The sequence below is a fragment of the Lepidochelys kempii genome, chromosome 1 (genome assembly GCF_965140285.1).
Source record: "Lepidochelys kempii isolate rLepKem1 chromosome 1, rLepKem1.hap1, whole genome shotgun sequence".
Taxonomy (NCBI): Eukaryota; Metazoa; Chordata; order Testudines; family Cheloniidae; genus Lepidochelys; species Lepidochelys kempii.
This window is the reverse complement of record NC_136380.1, coordinates 99,600,685-99,622,557: the sequence shown is the minus strand read 5'-3', so window position 1 is coordinate 99,622,557 and position 21,873 is coordinate 99,600,685. Positions and strand designations below refer to the sequence as shown.

General features: G+C 42.7%; 1 protein-coding gene across 6 annotated transcripts in view; it reads right to left on the bottom strand.

Moving 5' to 3' along the window:
• FARP1 (FERM, ARH/RhoGEF and pleckstrin domain protein 1) overlaps nt 1-21,873 on the bottom strand; it is a 343,029-nt gene that overhangs the window by 3,378 nt on the left and 317,778 nt on the right. For 4 of the 6 annotated variants that reach the window (XM_073348134.2, XM_073348112.2, XM_073348123.2 and 1 more), the window contains exons 19-25: nt 21,059-21,189; nt 17,082-17,150; nt 12,086-12,175; nt 10,903-10,985; nt 10,433-10,545; nt 9,506-9,669; nt 6,038-6,145 (exon numbers count right to left, since the gene is read on the bottom strand). In XM_073348134.2, the coding sequence (XP_073204235.1) occupies nt 6,038-6,145; nt 9,506-9,669; nt 10,433-10,545; nt 10,903-10,985; nt 12,086-12,175; nt 17,082-17,150; nt 21,059-21,189 (758 nt within the window). Of the gene's footprint in view, nt 1-6,037; nt 6,146-7,587; nt 7,725-9,505; nt 9,670-10,432; nt 10,546-10,902; nt 10,986-12,085; nt 12,176-17,081; nt 17,151-21,058; nt 21,190-21,873 lie in introns of all 6 variants that reach the window. The other 2 variants (XM_073348144.2, XM_073348154.2) reach the window with 2 other exon arrangements.

The following is a 21,873-nucleotide window of genomic DNA, read 5'->3' as shown; positions in this document are numbered from 1 at the left end:
TGAACTGTCACCTGCAAAGGTAGCTACAGGCTGTAACAAGCACTTCGTCTTTGAGTATTTGGCTACATGGAGTCCACTCTAAGAGCTTATGCACTAGATAAGAGTTCTTTGGCTTTAAGGGCCACACATGTCCTGGAGTCCCAAGGGCATAAAGGGTAGAACATCCCTAATCACCTCTCATTTCCAGATGGAACTTCCTCACTCCTTTGCTACCCCGTGGCTACAGAGATTTCTTATTGTTCCTGGTGTAGTTAATAGTTTTTTAGCATAAAGCTTAAATTGCTTTAGGAAATTTACCTTGGTTCTGAGTCACTGCACTATACTAACTGATTCTTCTTGTGCTGTCCACACAGCTGCTACACTTGGTGCACAAGATTAAATAGTGTCAACTGGGGACATGCCCTGGGAGCCATCACAACCCCCTGTAACTGAGCATTTAAGGGGCAGGATGGTCTCAACTATCTCTCAATTCCTTTCATAGTAAAAATCCAAAGTTTCAGGATGGCGAGTAGCAGAGCCAGAGAGCAGGTCATGGAGTCTGTATATACAACATTTTGAAAAACTAGAATTCAAATGGGTTCCACACTGATTCCACTTTTGGTGACTAGCAAGCGGTATCCTTGCTTGGAGGTAAGAAAGAAGAGTCTTATTGAAATATTGACTTGAGTACCACTCTGCCAAAGCTTGCATTTATTAATTAATGTATGGACTGAATTTAGATGGGTCAAAGGTGTTCATATAACCCAGCCACTGTCCAACATTAAACAGTGTTAAATAAGGTCCAGGGTTTGGTATGCTGCTTAGTACCATAGCAAATACACCATTAAAAAACATCTTTTAACAGTTTATTAAAGATACAGAAAAGAAGGAACAGTTAAAACATTTGAAATGTAAAGCAACAAAAATCCCTTTTTGCTGGAGGGAGTTTTAGAAGGAAAATCTCCCTTAATTGACAGTCTCTCCCACATGCTATCAAAGATGTCCTTTTGAGTAAAAGAAGAAGAAAGCTGAGATGAGTTCTTGCTGCTGCTGAGTCCAATTCTGTTTCATCCTAGATGGTGCTGAGATACAGCTGGAACTGGTGATGTCATCTGGATCCCTCTCCCTGGCCTGGTCTGGTCAGGACATCTCTCAGGATCAACATGAGAAAATCGTGGGGGCCCAAGAGATGGCAGGGGTGGCAGCCATGATGGTGAAGCTTGCTTCAGTAGCCTCTATCTGCTCTTTCTGCCCTTCTCCCCACAAAGTCTCTATCTTTAAGATGCCAAAAGGGGCACGATGAATGGAAAAGCCCATCCCCTCATTATTTTGTCCATCAATTAAATCCATTTCTGTAAGACCAAACCTGACATAGGTAACCTTGTTTCCACATTTTCTTGTTTACCAAGTATGAGCTCACCCCAGTCCTTGACATTTCAATAGGCCACTTCTGTTTGGACTAATTCAATCTCTCTGTCTGGTGTCGCACCTGTTTATAACATTCTTTATTGAGAACAGCTTGACGTACTTTCCATGATAAATTCCTAAGCAGAATGTGTGTAAGTGCTGGAGACTAAATAAAGTAGGCGGTTTGAGTGAAAGAACTTTTGTTTGCCTGCTTGCATGACCTATCGGCCACATGGCTGTGTCCCCATTTATTTATTTCCTGCCACTGCCTCACAAAGAGTAAAGTTACCAAGAGTTTTGGGTTCAGCAAAACTCTGGGTAACATCCTTGCCTGTCGAGGTAATGCATTTGCATAGTATTGTCTGTAAGCACTTACATGGCAAGCCCCCCAAAGAGAGGTAAGAATGCTCTGCATGCCAGTCAAATATTTTGGATTTCCAGCACATTGATATGAAGGGATTACAAGAAGTGACTACTTTCCACAGTTTTCCAGTAGATCCTGGTTTGCTCCCCACCTCTGCATGGAAGCATCCATGATCAGAATCTTCAAAGGAAGAGATGCAGAGAATGGAAGTCCTGTGCATATCTAATCCAGTTGTTTGCGCCAATCTAATGAAGACATAATCTCCTTTGGGATGGGAATCTCCTTGTTTATGCTGTCTCTGTTGTGTGTTGATACACAGATCTAAAGTTTATACCCATTTGTTCTTGCATCAACTTTGTCCTTTAGTTTAAATAGCTCTTTGTCCAGTGAGGGGATTACAGAGACCAGGGTGATCATTTGGAATCTCGGAAGGTGGATGAAGATATTCAGCTGTCTGAAATCTAGTGTAGGCCTCCAGCCTCCTTTCTTCTTGGGGATAAGGAAATATCTTGAATAAAAACCCTTTTCACTGTGCTGGTGTGGTACCAACATTATAGCGGCCTGAGTAAACTCTCATGAAAGGAGTCCATGAAAAGGGGGCTTGGGAGTGGGAATTGGCAGGAACTCTATTGTGTGTTCAGTGGCCATGATTGCCAGTACCCATCTGTCTGACGTTATATGGTGCTGTGCTATAGTCTTTCATGCTTTCTAGAAAGGGGTCATAAGCCTTCAGATGGTAGAAAGGTTGAGGAGAAGAGCATTGTTGATGGCAAGACAGTCTTAGGATATTTTCTCCATGGTTCCAGGGTACAAATACCCAGACAGCACACATTGCTCTTGAGCCTTTGAGGGTATGTAATAATTCACCTGCTGTCTCTTTGAACAGGTTAATTTCCTTGAAGGGAAGATCCTCCATGGTTGATTAGACTTTCTTGGGGAATCTAGAGGATTGGATACACAAAGCCCATCTCATGACTAGATGTTGCCATCAGGTGGGAAGCTGTGTCCATTGGATCTACCGCAGCCTGAAGGGCAGATCTGACTATCAATTTATCTTCCTCAATGATTGCTTGGAACTGCAGCCTGTGTTCCTTACGCAGCTTGTTGACAAATTCAGAGAACTTAATTATAATTAACAAAATCATAGTTTGTCATTAAAGCCTGATAGTTTTCTATACAGAATTGTAAACTTGCAGAAGCGACATTCTTTGCGTTTGGTCTCTTTATCCATGGGTGTAGATCTGGGTTGGTGTTGCTTGTCCCTTTCAGTGACAGCCTACACCAAAGAATTCAGAGCGGGATTGAAGAACAATTATTAAACACCTGTATATAGTACAACATATTTCTTCTCCATTCTTTTTATAGTGGGAATGTAGGTGACGAGTGGCCAGTACTAAAGCCTCACTGGTAATGCCATCTTACTAGGATCTGCATTCTGGAGAATGTCCAGTAACTTATGAGGTACCCTGTACTTCTTCCAGGGAGATCTGGAGCATATCTGCAGTTCTCCTTAGGATGTCCTGGAACAGTTTATAATCATCCAGTGGTGATGGTGTGACCATCTCATCCAGTGAGGACGATAAGCTCAGCAAAGCATTCCAACTGATCTCAGATTCATCCAAGGACTACAAGGCCTCTGTATCAATGGACAGCACTGTTGATACCAGTGGTGGATGGTACTGGTGAGTGTTGAACTACTGGTATCAGAACCTCTCTTGCTAGGTCCAGATTGATTCCAGGCCTGCATAAATATACTATTCCAGAGGAACTTAATATCTGACCCCTGTAGCTAGTGGGACAATAGGGCTTCTGTTATTGGCAGTTCTAATATAGAGTGGACATTGGTTCTTATTACCGATGATTCCTCCGCTACACGAGTCAGTACCAATGAAATAGAAGGCACCCACTTGATCCTTTCCTTCTCTGGTGCAAAGAATGGTCCTGCTAGTTCTGCTGTTGACAGTTCCAGGGCTCTCTTAATGCTGAGGAACCAGTAACATGTTCCTTCTGAGCTCCTGACGCACCTGTAATGGGATGCAGAATCTCAACCAACTTAGAATGGGTCAGGGAGAGATCCTCAGACAAGAGGCATTTCCCACATTTGTCCTTGTGAGAGTGTCCTTGTCTGCCTTGTTTACTGCCAGAGTCCTTAACTTCGTCCCAGTGGTCCTGCAGCCCGAGACAACCATGCGCAAAGAAGCACTTCTCAGTATCTCTGCCAGATGGGCCAGGGTTGGACTGCAGCAGCATCAAATGATCCATCAGGAACATTCGAAATCTGAACTCACAGGATTGATGGGTTCCAAGAGGGAAGGATTGGCAGATACTATGCTTGGAGGGGACGTAAGCTTTCCTCAGGCAATACATAAATGTTAAGGTCATCACTGACCAGGAAAGTCGAGGGGAAACCATGCAGAGATCTTGAATCCTGGAGGGGATTACTAACTCACACCACTAAAAACTAACCCTCACACTAAAATTAATCAAACTGTTCTCAGAACAGGAGGACTATTTATATTAATAAAACAAAGAATGCTAGCTAAAGAAGCAGACACTAGAGATTTTCCTTCTCAGACAACAAGTAGTAGAAAGTAACTGTAGAGGCAGTCAGTCAGTCTCCTCTGCCCTTATGCCCTTGGTTCAGAGCACAAGATGGTGCAAGATGTAGGCACAGACCAATGGACATGATAAGTTTTCTGGTCTCAGGTGCATACCCCCCCACATGTGCACCTCAAGTGGAATACACATAGGAGCCATCACTCAAACAAGGATAATAGTTACTTTTTGTCCTCACCTGACATTTCTGCCTAAAGCAGTCATGGGATTCCAAATAAAAATAATTTTATTCATGTAACCAATGTTCTTTCCAAGACCCCATTCTTCTCCTGCAGAAGCTAAACTCCACACTTTGGATGTATTAAGGGCTATCTCATATTACTTCAGTAGGACAAAACACCTACTTCAAATCACCAAGACTACTTGTATCTTTTGGTAACAGATCCAGAGGATAGGCTGTTTCAACACAGAGACTCTCAAAATAGGTGTTGGACGGCATTAGAATTTATTATGAACTCAGTAAGTTAATGCCACCTTCTCAAATCAAGGCATACTCCACTAGAGCCCAAGTAACCTCCCAGGCATCTCTGTACCTGAGATCTGGTAGAGCTACTAGCTGGAGCTCCATACATACCTTTACAAGCCATTATTCTCTAGAATCGGCCTCTAAATCAGATGCAGGCCAGTCTTACAGTCCTTATTTAAATAGGACTCCAGTACCCATCACCTTGCAGAGCCCATTGCTTGCTGTTCACCTAGTATGGGATCTGTGTGGACAAATACTCAAAAAAAGTGGTTACTTTCCGTACAGTAAATGTGTACTTCAAGATGTTTTGTCTACTGGGATCCCACAATCTGTCCTCCCCCACTAAAGTGGAGTCCTCTGGCGTTGGGGATTTTGTATTGGTGAAGCAACTGAATGACAGTTGGGGCTGCTTTGCCCCTTTATACCTTCAGATGAGAAGCATGAGGACATGCACGGTGATCGGGCAACCCTAACAGACACTGCTGTCCAAAAGTCACCTTTTGTGCACCTGGGGCACGTGCATACCTAGAGTGGGATCCATGTAGACAAAACATCTTGAAGAACCAGTTATTGTAAGGTAAGTAACAGTTTTATTTCATGATTGGTTTCTGTTCTCTTCCCTAAAAAAACAACAAGGAGGGCGTTTTTACTCACAAAAGCTTATGCTCAAATAAATCTGTTAGTCTTTAAGGTGCCACCGGACTCCTTGTTGTTTTTGTGGATACAGACTAACACGGCTACCCCCTGATACTTGTCCTCTTCCCTAGATGCCTATGTCTAATCCCCTTACCTTAGTTAATTGGCATTCATTGCTATGTACAACTTAGATTTTAAGCTTCTTGGGATTGGGACCTGTAACTTTTTAATTTGCCTGTAAACCACAAGGACATATACCTATGAAACTGTATCAATGCGTGTTCGCAGAAGTGTCATGAGAAGGCCATACACTAAACCATGAGTAGTAATATCTAACATCATTTTTCCTCAACTTGTCAAATGAGTGGGGAGAGTACCGTAAACTATATACTAATAATATAGTCAGGCAACTTTAATAATAGGCAATGCTACCAGCCCTGCCTATAATGCTCCTGACAATGTCAGTTTTTTCCTTCCTGTTGCCACAGAACAGAATTTTTGCTAAATTCTTATATTGGTATTTATACTCTAAAACACATAAGCCTTTCAAACCTGTGCAATTTGTTTACCTGGTGCGATTTGTAGAAGAACATACAAAAGTTGGTGAATACCACCCAGAGCTTCTGCCACCCATTGCTGTTCTTGAATTTTCTTAACAGGTTTCCAGAGAGCTGATTCTGAAATGGAAGAAAGTAGTAAAATAGACACGCACAACCAAATAATAAACAATGATGGAAAGTAGCCAAACCTCATGTAAAGAATGTTTACTTCTCTATTTAAATTAATATTTTATTCCTATTGGTCATTAAACTTGGTATTAAACTTTCAGAATCAGAAATCCCTCTCATTCTTTAAATGAGGCTTGTCTATCATTTATTTTTTGTACGAAAAATGATCTGCTGTTACCTTGTTAGATGCAGAAACCCTTTTGTTGGATGTGATAGCTTAATACGATAATTTCAATTAAGTTTTTAATTACTTATAAACTAGTGCACTAGTTAGTATTCTTTTAGAGGCCAGTTAGTGGGCAGTTTTCTTCACTAATGCATTAAGCCCCGTATGTACAGTTATTAATAGCTATTTAAATTTTTCTTAAACTAGCTAAACATAAGCTATGAAATATAACCAAAACCAATTAAATTTTAAATCATATTTTACCTCTTTTGCACAGGTCTTAAACTACTATAACTTTTAAAAAAAATTCTTGGCCTTTGTCAGTTTGTTTTTAGGAGCCTAATGTACCACACCTCATTCAGCCTGCATGTTCCATTCTCTCCCTGGGCCCGAGGTGGTAGTAGAAGCAATTAGATTTTTTAATAATGAAAAATTGAACAAATTTCCTTGGTCTTCTTTTTAATGTGATCCCATGTCCTTTGCTTAGGTGACTCAGCCTCCCATAGTCCTCCTCCACTTCACAGTGCCCGAATGGTGGTTCTTTCAGATACTGCTTCCTTTTTTATAATTAACAAGAGGCAGCGTTTCTACTGCCATGTTTTTTTTTCTATCTTTTGTCCTGTTATTTCTGTCCACCCATTCTCCACAGATACGTGTACAATCAGTGCTCTCTTCCACAGCTCTGTGGCTCCTACAAGACTTCTGCATGCTGTACTGCTACCTGCTCTTTTTAAACATAGAACAAAGCTACTACAGCACCCAGGAAGGACTTAGCAGCCTGGGAGCTGATTGTGCAATACCCTTACAATGCAGATGTGGTACTAGTGGACCAGCTGAGCAATTCTCTGCCTGCAAAATAAGCGTCAATCTGCTATTCAACAACACTGTGCCCCTAGTTGTACAGCTGTATAATGTTAAGTATTGCACGGTCCTTACTACATAATACTGTCAATTAACCCCTGAATTTGCAGCAATGACTATTTAATTCTACTAGCCCTGATTAACTGCTACTAGCAGAAAAAACAATCAGCAGGTAAAACACATTTCACCAGGAAAGATGTTAAAGCATTCCCCCACCCCCTTTCCTGCACTGGGTTTACATTTAATTTTCTTTTTAAAACCTTGTTTTAAATCCTCCTCGCCTCTCTCTTTTCAGTTTTAAAATTGAATTGCGGTGTGTTTGACCTAAATGACACACAATTGTATTCCTTAATTTTTTTGTTACCTCATTACTCTGGATGATATCATAAAAGGACAGGCTTTGCATTCGGTACCAGCAGACATATGAAATGGAAACAGGCCGCTGATCACTGATCAGTCCAGCAGGTAGGGAAGAACAGTCACTGACAGTTAGAGGATCTTCTACCACAAGAAAGACAGAAAGGAGGGAGAAACATAGAAAGAGAATAAACGATAATGCTTAAGTGAAAGCCATCCACTGAGTGATGTGAGCATGAATGGTAACCTGCCAAGGATGGGAACAGCTGTGCAACTGAAGATGTATGTATACACGATGACATGTGCCTCTAGATTGTTTAGTCTCCATTGTTTGCTAGTAACTTTTTAAGCGTGGGAAGGAAAAAGTAGTACAGTGGTGAGTTAGGCCTCAAAACATAACTAAATATTTTACCATTAAAATTGTTAAGAAAAATAAAATAAAATGTTATTAAATTGGCTTTGAGAAATGGCCACATTTATACACTAATGTGATAATAACAAATGCATGGAAGTTACCATGCAAGTGTTAAACATTAGGTGTCTTGGCTTGCCCCACATTCAGCTGCATGCTGTGTACTGCCTGATAGATCATCTAGTTAGTACATACTATACTGATATCCTAGGAAAACAAGCCTAGGGGACAAAATCAAGCTCTTGTGAATTTTCTTTTTCTTTTTCTTTTTTTTTTGTAGGTAGATGGGTTAGTTACCTCCTGGGGAGGTTTTCTAGTACAAGGGAAATAGTACCAAGTCAAATGTCTGGCATTTCAGGCCCTCTGTTTCAAAATACAGCTAGAAATGAATAATGTGAACATTAGCCCCATTTAGTTTTTGAAAGTTTTTACATTAGCTGTAACTCTATTCTTGTAAATTGAAGAGTATGGCTTAAGAAGACACTGCAGTTAAAGTGTATGCATAGTCCTTGGCCCACAGTTCACCATAGGTAGAGCAAGCTAGAGGCATTTTCCAATGAAAAGGGAGTTCTAGCGTTGCCTTCAAGAAGCTAAACCAATTTACAATCTATTAAGTTTTCCCTGTTTTCTTTGAGCATCAACGTAATTTCCAAGAGGTCTGTAGGTAGATAATAGCATTTAGGACTCCCTCTGGTCTTTACTTTCCTATCTAACTTACATTCTCTGCTCTGTTTTGGAGTGAGAGTTATGAGGGAACACCTAAGCAGAACCCATAAACAAAATTTCTTACATCCTCTTTCAATTACTCATGAACTTCTTAAAATACATTTAAAACTCGAAAAAGAACTTTTTTAGATTTCAGCTATTCTACAAAAGTAATTAAGTGTAATATTTTGAAGACCTGAGGCCTTTCTAGGTAGTATTCCCACGATTCCTAACATTTTGTATGAAATTGGTTTAACTGTGATCAAAATAAAATCACATTGTTTTTACTGTGATGTGGAAAGTGCAAATAAAAAATAAGGCAGAGAAAAATAAGCCGTGAGCATATTAAGGTCCTAGAGAAAGATGGCTAAAGTAAAGAAAGTAAGTTAGTATAGAAAACCAAAAAACAAGGCTGCAGAGGCCAGAGACAATGTCCTTTCAGCACTAGTAAGTCATCAATAGATATTAGCAAAGAAAAATATTCAAAGGGAGTTTTCTTTGGTGTGATCTGAAAGTTAAGACTTTCAAAATCAAGTTAGCATTTAAAAATGCAGGTTATTTTTCTGAAATTAGAATCAAATTGATTTTAAGAGATTGCTAAATAAATCATCCAATTTTACATTTTTGCCAAACTATTGTTATCTGACTGTGAGAAGGGGATCACTAGTGTAGTTGTGTTGAAACTCCAAAAAGCAAATAAAGGGGTGTTGAATTTAATGAGAGGCGGCCGATGTCTAGAGTAAAAAGAAGATGGTCACTGAAGAGACATTCTCTGGAGCTGCAGTTCAGATTGTTCTGAGGCAGATACCTCCACAGCAATACTAAAGTCGATCATTGAAACGCTGGTATTTCTGTGCCAGCAGACGTGCACCGTAGTGTTGCCACGGTGTGGTGACTGACGTTCAAGTGAGGTGCGGCTTGCACTGAGATCGTCCTCTGATTCCTGGTCTACAGTAGTTTCATCAGGAGATTCTATGAAATTCAGGGAAAAAGCATCTTTCTTGCAACATACATGATTGGAAAAATTATTAAACATGAAGGTCCAGTGCGCTAAGAGGTTTAAATTTTCACAATTCCATCAACATATTTTAGTCAACAGTCTTCTATAAATAACAAGCTTAAAAGGGGCAACTTTGTTTAAAAGGCTAACACATCCAACACTCACTAAGGTATTTTACTTTGGCTCTAACCCTGCTTGTATTAATGTTCTGAAACAGAACTTCCCTAAGACCGGCACTGCTGTACAACATGTCCTGAAGTCACGATGCTCAAGAACAGTTTTACAGTCACTTATCTTAATGCAGCTAAGTTTCACTGCTATACATTTGAATTAAAACAAAAGGAACAGAAATAGTGGTAACTTCAATAAAAAGCATTAAACTGGAACCTGAACCTAATTCTAAGGTATTAGCCTACTTTCACCTTCAGCCAGCAGATTTCATAACAGATTTCAAAACTTGGGGGGGAGGGATAGCTCAGTGGTTTGAGCACTGGCCTGCTAAACCCAGAGTTGTGAGTTCAATCCCTGAGGGGGCTGTTTAGGGATCTGGGGCAAAAATTGGGGATTGGACTAGATGACCTTCTGAGGTCCCTTCCAACCCTGAGATTCTATGATTCTATGACAACACTGAGGTAATGATACAGCAGCACTGTATTTCAAGGCATGTTTTCTTCTCCATTATCATTGAATTTTAGTGAGTTTTGGGTAAAAAGCTCCTCTTCATACACTACTTACTATTGTCAGGTGGACTACTAGCCAGTAATTCAGGGGTGGGACCACTGCTCTTCTCTGCCAGATCTATCGCCATCTGTATGTCCTCAGTCCACTTGTCCATTTCAGCACGGGTACTACGAACAGAGATCCAGGTTTCATTCGCTTTAAGCCGGGCTAAGAGGCACTTTAAAAGCTAATCACAATTTGAGTTTGGTACCCAATCTAGGTTCTCATGTCTACATTTGTCTAACTAGGCTGTTTCTTCTGATTCTAAGTTTAGTTTGGATAAAACAATCAGAGTTGCCACACAATATTCAAATTCATGATTCTGTTTTACTCACATTTTTAGCAAGTCTATTACTCATGCAGCAGAAAGCATTTTTGTGCAGAATGATTTTAAGAGCAAATTAAAATAAAATTCTATCCATCTGCTCTGTACTTCCTGCACAACTGTGTGAAAGGCTTGCGGACATGCATTTCCAATGAATTACCTTGCAGCAACAATGATGGACTGATGTTGACCTCGTAGTGTAAGACAGTGAGGAACCCCCCATTCCTCTTCACTTTCCTCTATCTAGGAGACAAAGGTTCACATACCGTAAGATTGCATTAGTCACAGATTGTAGGAAGTACACATTTTATGGATTGGAACAGTGGGAGGGGAGAGACAGAAAATATAGCAGAGATTCACAAACATGGAAACGGAGAAAAAAAATAGCAACTTAAGGAATTAAAGCAACCCCAAAAAGGGAGAGGAAATTTTTTAAAAAAATCTCTCAAAGACTAACAGCTGAGAGTACTGTACATAGGCCTCAAGTACCTTTACAAAGAACACACTAAACAAAGTGATGATGAAAATAATAGGAAGAACAACTACAGTATGTTGTTTGGGATTTTTCTGCCAGCTTCCCAATATAACACGACGAGATGCTACTGACAATACATTAATGGCTAACCTGTGCTTTGTCCCAGTGTGGGTGTGTGAGGCTGCTGGACAGGAAAAGGTATAAGAAATGGAGGACACAAGCAAGAGCTGAGCACAAGCACAGGACTGTGCTAATCTAGCAGCATTCAAGGCTGAAGGAGAGAGAGGGTGAGCCCTAAAGAGTGACATACCAGTCATACCTCTTGCAAGCTGGGGAGCTCCAGGAGGCATCATGCAGCCTCGAAGTCCAGTGCAGTTAAGGTGCATTTCTGCATCTCTTGCAATAAAGGAAAGTGCCTGCAAGGCACAGTACAACCCTGACCCTTTATCTTAGGCTACTAGCCACGTGGGTGCATCAACTTGGTGTCCTACTCAGTTTGTAGTGACAGTCTTTTTATGGCCACACTGCAGTGACTCATCACTCTGCTAAGCAGTAGAGACACAAGAGCAGCTGCATCACCTGCTGCCAATGTACTTCAACCTTAAACCGGAGAGTATCTCTAGGACTGAGATAGCCATTCAGGCCCAGATTTGCCTCTGCTGAGACTGCTAAGCAGGATGATGGCTTTTGTGGTGCACCCACTGAGAACTTGATGGAGACAACCAACACATTTCAAATAAACCACAAAGCAGCCACCAGATGGAGGTAACAGTCTCCCCCACCCTGGGGTAGGAGTCAAACAAGTGACACGCTACATATACCATTAAAGCCCCGAGCCACTGAATTCCCATGGGAGTGCTGTACTTACTGTCATGCCATACAGTGGGAGCTGTCCATGGACTTTAAATTGATTTGATGCTGTCAAGCCTCTACTTGTGTACAACAAAACATCATTAAACTAAAAAGCAAGAATGAACACGATTTAGATTAGCAGTAGTATGTTAAACTATTGAGCAAAGGTCAAACAGTAACAATGGGCGTCAAGTACTGGAATGATGTTTGTATGAGGGCCCTAATATTTGGGTGACTATCATCTAAATGAAAATATCAGCTTCCACACAATACTCCCAGGATCATCCCCAATCTCATTCTGCAACTGGTGCCAGGACACTTCGCCCAGTTCCTCGCTTACTTGTAGTTCTCTTCTGGGGTCAGTGCACTTTGGGATCTCAGCCCTCAAAATGCTCATGAACCAATGCACCGAGGTTAGAAATAGTTTTTGTTGGTTCCTGTGCATCGGAGGGTTTATGGTGGATAGTCTGCTTCCTGAACACTTTTACCTTGATTTATGAAGGAGCAGGCTTACCAGTCAGCCCCTTGCTAGGAAGGATGAGCATGTCAGCCCCAGAAGAGAGCTATCCTTCTGAAGACATCTGATTGGCCATTATTCTGTATATTCAAGAGCAGCCTGCCCACCAGACCTCCTAATCTTAAAGACTGCGCATATGGGACACCACGTCAAAATGTGTGACAAATGAACACTGTTACATGCCAAAATATAATTGATAGATTTTAACTACAAAATTTGTTTAAAAGAATATCTTCTCATTTAACTAAACCAGTTTTTTAAAAAGAAAACTGAAAAATCAAATTTTATCATATTCACCCATAAAGATCTCTGACATTGAACCCTGGACTTTTAGACCTTCCCCATCCCCCCAACACACACACACCTCTGCCACTTAGCTATAGCAATAATTGCTATCCTCCAGGTGGATCGGCCACTAGAGGGAGTCTTGCACACACTTTGCCAATAGGTTACACAACTATTTGCTAAAAGACAAGGAGGACTTGTGGCACCTTAGAGACTAACAAATTTATTTGAGCATAAGCTTTCGTGAGCTACAGCTCACTTCATCGGATGCATTCAGTGGAAAATACAGTGGGGAGATTTACATACAAAGAGAACATGAAACAATGGGTGTTACCATACACACTGAAATGAGAGTGATCACTTAAGGTGAGCTATTACCAGCAGGAGAGCGGGGGTGGGGGTGGGTGGGAACCTTTTGTAGTGATAATCAAGGTGGCCCATTTCCAGCAGTTGACAAGAACGTCTGAGGAACAGTGTGTGTGTGTGTGTGGGGGGGGGTAAACATGGGGAAATAGTTTTACTGTGTGTAATGACCCATCCACTCCCAGTCTTTATTCAAGCCTAAGTTAATTGTATCCAGTTTGCAAATTAATTTCAATTCGGCAGTCTCTCGTTGGAGTCTGTTTTTGAAGTTTTTTTGTTGAAGTATTGTCACTTTTAGGTCTGTAATCAAGGGACCAGAGAAATTGAAGTGTTCTCCAACTGGTTTTTGAACGTTATAATTCTTGACATCTGATTTGTGTCCATTTATTCTTTTACATAGAGACTGTCCAGTTTGACCAATGTACATGGCAGCATTGTGGGGGCATTGCTGGCACATGATGGCATATATCACATTGGTAGATGTGCAGGTGAAAGAGTCTTTGATAGTGTGGCTGATGTGATTAGGCCCTATGATGGTGTCCCCTTAATAGATATGTGGACACAGTTGGCAACGGGCTTTGTTGCAAGGATAGGTTCCTGGGTTAGTGGTTCTGTTGTGTGGTTGCTGGTAAGTATTTGCTTCAGTTTGGGGGGCTGTCTGTAAGCAAGTACTGGCCTGTCTCCCAAGATCTGTGAGAGTGATGGGTCGTCGCTTCAGGATAGGTTGTAGATCCTTGATGATGCGTTGGAGAGGTTTTAGTTGGGGGCTGAAGGTGATGGCGAGTGGCGTTCTGTTCTTTTCTTTGTTGGGCCTGTCCTGTAGTAGGTGACTTCTGGGTAATCTTCTGGCTCTGTCAATCTGTTTCTTCACTTCAGCAGGTGGGTATTGTAGTTGTAAGAACGCTTGATAGAGATCTTGTAGGTGTTTGTCTCTGTCTGAGGGGTTGGAGCAAATGCGGTTGTATCGTAGAGCTTGGCTGTAGACAATGGATCGTGTGGTGTGGTCAGGGTGAAAGCTGGAGGCATGTAGGTAGGAATAGTGGTCAGTAGGTTTCCGGTATAGGGTGGTGTTTATGTGACCATCGCTTATTAGCACCGTAGTATCCAGGAAGTGGATCTCTTGTGTGGACTGGTCCAGGCTGAGGTTGATGGTGGGATGGAAATTGTTGAAATTATGGTGGAATTCCTCAAGGGCTTCTTTTCCATGGGTCCAGATGATGAAGGTGTCATCAGTGTAGCGCAAGTAGAGTAGGAGCATTAGGGGACGAGAGCTGAGGAAGCGTTGTTCTAAGTCAGCCATAAAAGTGTTGGCATACTGTGGGGCCATGCGGGTACCCATAGCAGTGCCGCTGATTTGAAGGTATACATTGTCCCCAAACGTGAAATACTTATGGGTGAGGACAAAGTCACAAAGTTCAGCCACCAGGTTTGCCGTGACATTTATCGGGGATAGTGTTCTTGACGGCTTGTAGTCCATCTTTGTGTGGAATGTTGGTGTAGAGGGCTTCTACATCCATAGTGGCCAGGATGGTGTTTTCAGGAAGATCACCGATGGATTGTAGTTTCTTCAGGAAGTCAGTGGTGTCTCAAAGATAGCTGGGAGTGCTGGTAGCGTAGGGCCTGAGGAGGGAGTCTACATAGCCAGACAATCCTGCTGTCAGGGTGCCAATGCCTGAGATGATGAGGTGTCCAGGATTTCCAGGTTTATGGATTTTGGGTAGCAGATAGAATGCCTCAGGTCGGTGTTCCAGGGGTGTGTCTGTGTGGATTTGTTCTTGTGCTTTTTCAGGGAGTTTCTTGAGCAAATGCTGTAGTTTCTTTTGCTAACCCTCAGTGGGATCAGAGGGTAATGCCTTGCAGAAAGTGGTGTTGGAGAGCTGCCTAGCAGCCTCTTGTTCATATTCCAACCTATTTATGATGACGACAGCACCTCCTTTGTCAGCCTTTTTTATTATGATGTCAGAGTTGTTTCTGAGGCTGTGGATGGCATTGTGTTCTGCACGACTGAGGTTATGGGGCAAGTGATGCTGCTTTTCCACAATTTCAGCCCGTGCACGTCGGCGGAAGCACTCTATGTAGAAGTCCAGTCTGTTGTTTCGACCTTCAGGAGGAGTCCACCCAGAATCCTTCTTTTTGTAGTCTTGGTAGGAAGGTCTCTGTGGGTTAGTATGTTGTTCAGAGGTGTGTTGGAAATATTCCTTGAGTCGGAGACGTTGAAAATAGGATTCTGGGTCACCACAGAACTGTATCATGTTCGTGGGGGTGGAGGGGCAGAAGGAGAGGCCCCGAGATAGGACAGATTCTTCTGCTGGGCCAAGAGTATAGTTGGATAGATTAACAATATTGCTGGGTGGGACATGGCTGCTACTCTGAAAACTATTTGCTAGACATGAGTAGAATATTGGAGATTAGGGTTCCTGGATAGGGTGACCAGATGTCCCGATTTTTGGGTCTTTTTCTTATATAAGCTCCTATTACCCCTGACCCCCTGTCCCGATTTTTCACACTTGCTGTCTGGTCACCCTACTCCTGGATTTTATCCAGGCTCTGTAGGGAGAATGTGGTGCATTGGCTAAAGACAGGATAGATAAAACATATTTATTTGGCACATTCAATCTGAAAGGCAGCGTGGATGAGTGGACAACACCTGGGTCTGCCATGCTAGAGATCTGGGTTTTATTACCAACTCTGCCTGAGATGACCTTGTGTAACCTCTCTACTTATTTGTACAATGGGAGGGTCTTTACTGATCAAAGCCTCAGACCCCAACCTTTAAAGGGCTGTGAAGTGTAAGAAAATAGAAACAGAAGTCAGTAGAGGTGACATTTAAACTAATGGTCCAATGGCTTCCCAGCTCAATGCATTTTTGCCCTAGACTACAGCAATATCGGTGGGTCTGTCTCCCTCAGCCTGATTTAACAAAATGCAGAATGTCCTGTAATATCCAGTGCACTGAAGAGGTCTGCCACTCTCTGCAACCGCTCCTCTTAAGCAGCAGGACAAAAAAGCATCCCTCATTGTGCCACTGCACTGATTCTTTACAATTCTCAAGTTGAGATGCCCCATTGCACATGGGGCCATTAGGAAGGGCCACTGGCCCAGTGCACACTCTGGGACATCTGAGCCCCAGTACATGAACAGGAGAGTAGCAGCAGGATTGGGGCAATTGTTTCCTGAAGACCCTAATCTGGAGTAGGGGGAGTAAATCTACTCAGTTAGATAGGAGATGGGAGCCCAGCTGGTTCCCTCTCAGATCTACAACAGGGCACCAGCTGGTCACCATCTGAAAACCCTGGATGTGATGGTGAGAGGGGCTAATCTCTACCAGTGCTATAATCTCAAAATGCAGCTCCAGACATGGGCAGGTCCAATAACTTGATGGGGAGTTAGATATGTCACCTGGAGAGAGCCTGGAGAGTCCCGTCTCTTGAAAGGGGGATTTGCTGAAGCTGACAGAGGGTTATGGTGAGTTTTCCTTGGTCTCACCAAGGGTAACTCTCTTTCTGGTTTGGACGTGAAGAACAGGCACAGATAGCCCAGAATAGGCATTATTTTATAAGTACTGTAAGTCAAAATAAATAGTTTCATTTTTCTAGGACTCAATGACAATAATGGAAGGGCTAGGAATGTCTGGCAATATGAATTCTTGATAAACAGCTCTGGCTGCGTCAGGTGAGATACTGTGTTCATTTAGATCAGACTATTTTAAAATGTGTAATTTCTTTCACAATTCAAGTCTAACTCCTTCCCTGATGAAACTCTCAAAGTTTTTTTATTGATTTATTTAATTTTTTTTACACACAGTTGTACTTCATTATGTTCAATACAAACTGTTCTCATCACTTACCAGAAAAAACATCCGCTGCTGTAAACCCTTTCCAGACAACTTACTAAGACTGCCCAGTCTAATGAACTCCTGTAGGAAAACAGACATAAAACAAGCATGTCAAGTATCCCTTTTCAATATCTTGTCGAAAGTCTGTAAGTACTTAGTGTCAGTACTTGATCGTATAGTTATTAAGGCTGTTTTCACACACACTTCAAATACTTACAATTCAAATCTTATTTACAAGGTAGTCTCTTCCTATTCAGAGCTGCCCTTCCACTTCCTGACATTGATTGCTTCAAACACCTCCCTCTTCCATCAGCTTTGAGTTAATAGATTATTACAAATCAAACAGCTGATTAAAATAAAAAGGTCTATGTTTATTCACCAGCATCTGGCTTCCCTCCTCCTTGAAATATCATGAATAATGTGGTGTATAGCTGACGTGGCTCTTGCTGTAAGCACAAAATCAAATCATCTAAAGGAATCCATTACAACAATGGGAGAAGAGGGAGATTTGTCTGGCAACATGAATTCTCCTAGACAAGCCGTGCAGCTCATGTCATGCAATACAGCACATTCACTTAGATCAGACTATTTTAAAGCCTGTAAGCTCAGGAAGAGAGAGCTCTCTCTCAGTGGAACCAAACTATCAGAGAGCCAGGTTTTCTGGGATTATAGTGAGTTGCATCATTCGCTGTTTTGAACTATGAAATAATTCCCTTTTCCACATAAAGCAAATCAAAAGCTTTCATTTCCAGTCACTCTCTCTAGCCTGTTTCAGGCAGTTCCTAATGGGTTCTGTATGGACTTTCAGAGGCCAACACCCATGACACTTGTGTACAAGCAAAGGACACAAAAAGCAGCAGGACAGTCTGTAAAGCACCAATAAACTAGCTCGTGGAAGATTCCCCTCCCCAGGGGAACACTCCAGTTTACACAGAGTTGCTCTTGCTTGTATACCTAGCTTGGGGACTTTTGGCAGTCAGCCCAGAATATTATTAATTATTATTATTATTAAACATTTATATTGTGATGCTGCCTAATGGCCACAACCTATCTGGGCACCATTGCAGTTGGTGCTGTACAATCACTAAGAAGAGACAGTTCCTGCCTCAAAAGAGCAATCTAAAAGTAGAACAGTCCTGAGAATGTTTTATTTTACCATAGGCACTGTTGCAGAATGGCCCAAGGGTAAAGTCACCTTTGTCCCCCTTCCCTAAAGGCTGCTCAGACACAGCCTAGGATTGGAGCCATTATCTCGAATGTGTGCTTTGCCACCGCCAAACTAGGACCTGTGACCCACAAGTCAGGTGAATGAGAAGTACAATACAACCATCCCACAGGCAACAGCACACAGCCACAGGTGGTGGTAATGTTCTTCAGCCTTCGCTTTCTAGTGCGGAGACTGAGGTCGTGTCCACACTGCCACTTTCAGCGCTGGAAATGGCCCACCTTGATTATCAGACACATTGTAAGGAGAGTGATCACTTTAGATAAGCTATTACCAGCTGGAGAGTGGGGTGGGAGGAGGTATTGTTTCATGGTCTCTGTGTATATAATGTCTTCTGCAGTTTCCACAGTATGCATCCGATGAAGTGAGCTGTAGCTCACGAAAGCTCATGCTCAAATAAATTGGTTAGTCTCTAAGGTGCCACAAATCCTCCTTTTCTTTTTGCGGATACAGACTAACACGGCTGCTACTCTGAAACACTATTTAACGTGGCCTACGAAAGCCATACGGACACGACAGCTGCTTAAACATTCAGCCGTCCATCTTGCAGGTAAGAAAGACCAGGAAGAGCACAGCACACCAGTGCTCTACACTGGCTCTCCAACCGATTGCACCTCGAAGTCCTTGTCTTAGTCTTTAAAGTCTTAAATGGCTAGAACCTAGCTAGCTTAGAGCTACCTTTCTTCAGCACCCCACCTCAGCAGCAGACTCATCAGAGACATTACACCTGCTGGTCCCCAGGTGGAAACTCTCATGGGCTAGCGATAGGACTGTCTTGGTGGAGGGTGTTTAGCTGTGGGATTCCACACTGCCAGGCTGCCACATGCCTTACCACATTTAGGACACAAAACAGCCCTTTGTGCAAGCTTTCCCTCAGTCATGACTGTGGAAGAAAAATGGCCTGGCAGATGACAACCATCAAAAATGACCTTTTTAGTGATGCAGTACAGTACATAGATACCATAGACAGACACAAACAGGCAGGCAAAGATAGACATGTTAACTATGCTCAGAAATCACAGTGATGGGCACAAGAATCTGAATAGACTAGAGCCAGTAAAAAACAGAGAGGAAGAGAATTAACCTGAAATAAAGGAGAGAAATTCCCATTTGTAACATCACTGAAAATATTTATTTAGAAAAGCCTGTATAAAACAAGGACTCAAAAATTATCTTATCCTGTTATATGTGGACTACAGAGACAACTATCCCCAAAGCTAAAGTGATATACTGATTCCTTGTTTCAATGCTTGCCAGTATGGAAGAGATGAGTTCCTCCAGCACAAATGTCTTATAGGTAAGGCTGCAAGTCTGTCACGGAGGTCATAGAAGTTACGGACTCTGGGACTTTCCGGGATCTCCGGGACTTCTGCAGTAGTTGCTGAACTTTTGTTTACTGCCCATGACCTGTCCATGACTTTTACCAAAAACACCCAGGACTAAAACATAGCCTTACTTATAGTCCCTTAGGGTCACTGGATTTTAAAAATCGTAGATATCATGGTATTGTAACCATGAGGGTCCCAACCCAAAATGGGGTTGTGCCGGGCCTCGGCTCACCAGGCTCTTGTAGGAGGATCATGGTATTGCCACCCTTACTTCAGTGCTGCTGCCGCCTTCAGAGCTGGGAAGCCAGAGGGCAGCTGCTGGCCAGACACCCAGCTCTGAAGGCAGCGTCACCCCAGCAGCAGCACGGAAGGGTGGCCATACCATACTGTGCCACACGCACTTCTGTGCTGCTGTTGAGGGCAGTGCTGCCTTGAAAGCTGGACTCCTAGCCAGCAGCCATGGAGCTTCCTGCAGCCGGGGGAGGTTCCTGGAGATGGGTCTGACCTGGCCTTGGAGTGGTTCGTGCGGAGGAAGGGGAAGTCCTGTCCCTCCTTAGCGCCTCCAGGACTAGCAGCAGGAGCACAGGACTTGGGGGTTAAAGGGACCTTGTGCAGGCTGTGGGGGGTGTGTGAGAGACCACGGCACCCCCCTGACCACGGGGTCCTGGGTGGTCGCCCACTCCCCCAGCTATAATGCTAGCCCTGTCCCCACCACCATACCAGGCCACCTGACTTCTGCACTGCTGCTGGTATTGCCACTTCCTTCAGAGCTGGGATCCCGGCCTGCAGCCACCGTTCTGCGGCCGCCCAACTCTGTAAAATCTGGTCTCCCCTGCAATAGCCAGATTTCACAGGGGAGATCAGATTTCACGGTCCATGATGCGTTTTTCATGGCCGTGAATTTGGTAGGACCTAACTATAATATTACTGCCTCTGTTCCATGTGATGCTCAAAATTTCCTATAACAATCCAAAATTGTATACAAAATAAAGCCCAGAAGAACAAAGCAGAAGAGAGACATAATAAAGAGGATTGTTTCCCTCTCCTTTTATAATCAATAGTTTGCTCTGACATTATTGTGTTTACATTTGATTCACAGTCTTTAGTGAAGGAAAGAGGGTCAGTGCTAGGCGAAACTGCATACTGTGACTATTAGGGTTAGCTTGACCAAACTCCAGTAGCTTTAGATATATCATGGCCGCATCTACACTGCTACAAACTGATAGCATGGCCACATTAAAGCCGTGTTAAAATGGCCCAGGCTAACATGATTTAAACATAACTTACCTGGCCAAGGGGATGGGGCAGAGAAATTTTATAAACTGTGATTTAAAAGAATCCAACAGACTTCAAAACCAGACCTCATGTTCCAAAGCTATTTGGCTGATCATTTCAGAGCCAGAGCTCTTGCTCTTGAGTGAAACTCTGTCACTTACCCTTCCTGGGATTGCCAGATTATCAATGCCTATCAAATCTTTCTTGAGTTCATGCAGCTTCTGGAAGTTCTCCATCTTTATCATACTACCATGGAGCTGAGCCACCATTTCAGAAATCTCAGCCAGAGCAGCTAGGTAAATAAAAACAAGGATCTTTTCAATGCTCGTATCAGACTTGCAAGCAGGTACATAATATTTATTCCATCTGTGGCTCACGCACAGCACCCTCCCAACAAGACTGTTATAATTCTCTTTTTCTAGTATTTACTCTAACTGGCTTCAAGCTGCATACACAGATTCACGAGCTTCTTTTACTGAGGGTGGCAGCACTGAAATAAAGGTAGAGGCAATCACCACAGACAGAAGCCTGCTTTTACCTAAGCTTTCCATGGGCATTCGACACTTTAGACCTGTCTTTTTTACAGTAACTCTCAGAGCGATTGGTTTTCAAGGAGAATCAACTCATGGCGCTGATAAGAGAATGAACTTTTTAAAATAGTACCTGAGGGCTCCACAACTATGAGACTTCAAGGGAAGTGCAGAGAGCTAGCTAGAATTCACACCTCGGCAAGGCTTCAAACATGCTAACAGTTGCAGGGAACCAAAACCCCAAAGACAGCCAAGAGAGAGGCCTGGGTTGCCTTCGTGTATGTTCTTTTAATGGGATTCACAGCCCCGATTCTCTCTTAAAATACTTTTAAACTACTTTCTCCCGCAGCATGTCTTTTGGGTGGCGGCCCAGAAGGTGGATTTTCAAGGAGATGATATGATCTCCCTGAACAAAACTTACTCTTGTCAGAGGCTGCTCCCAAGGA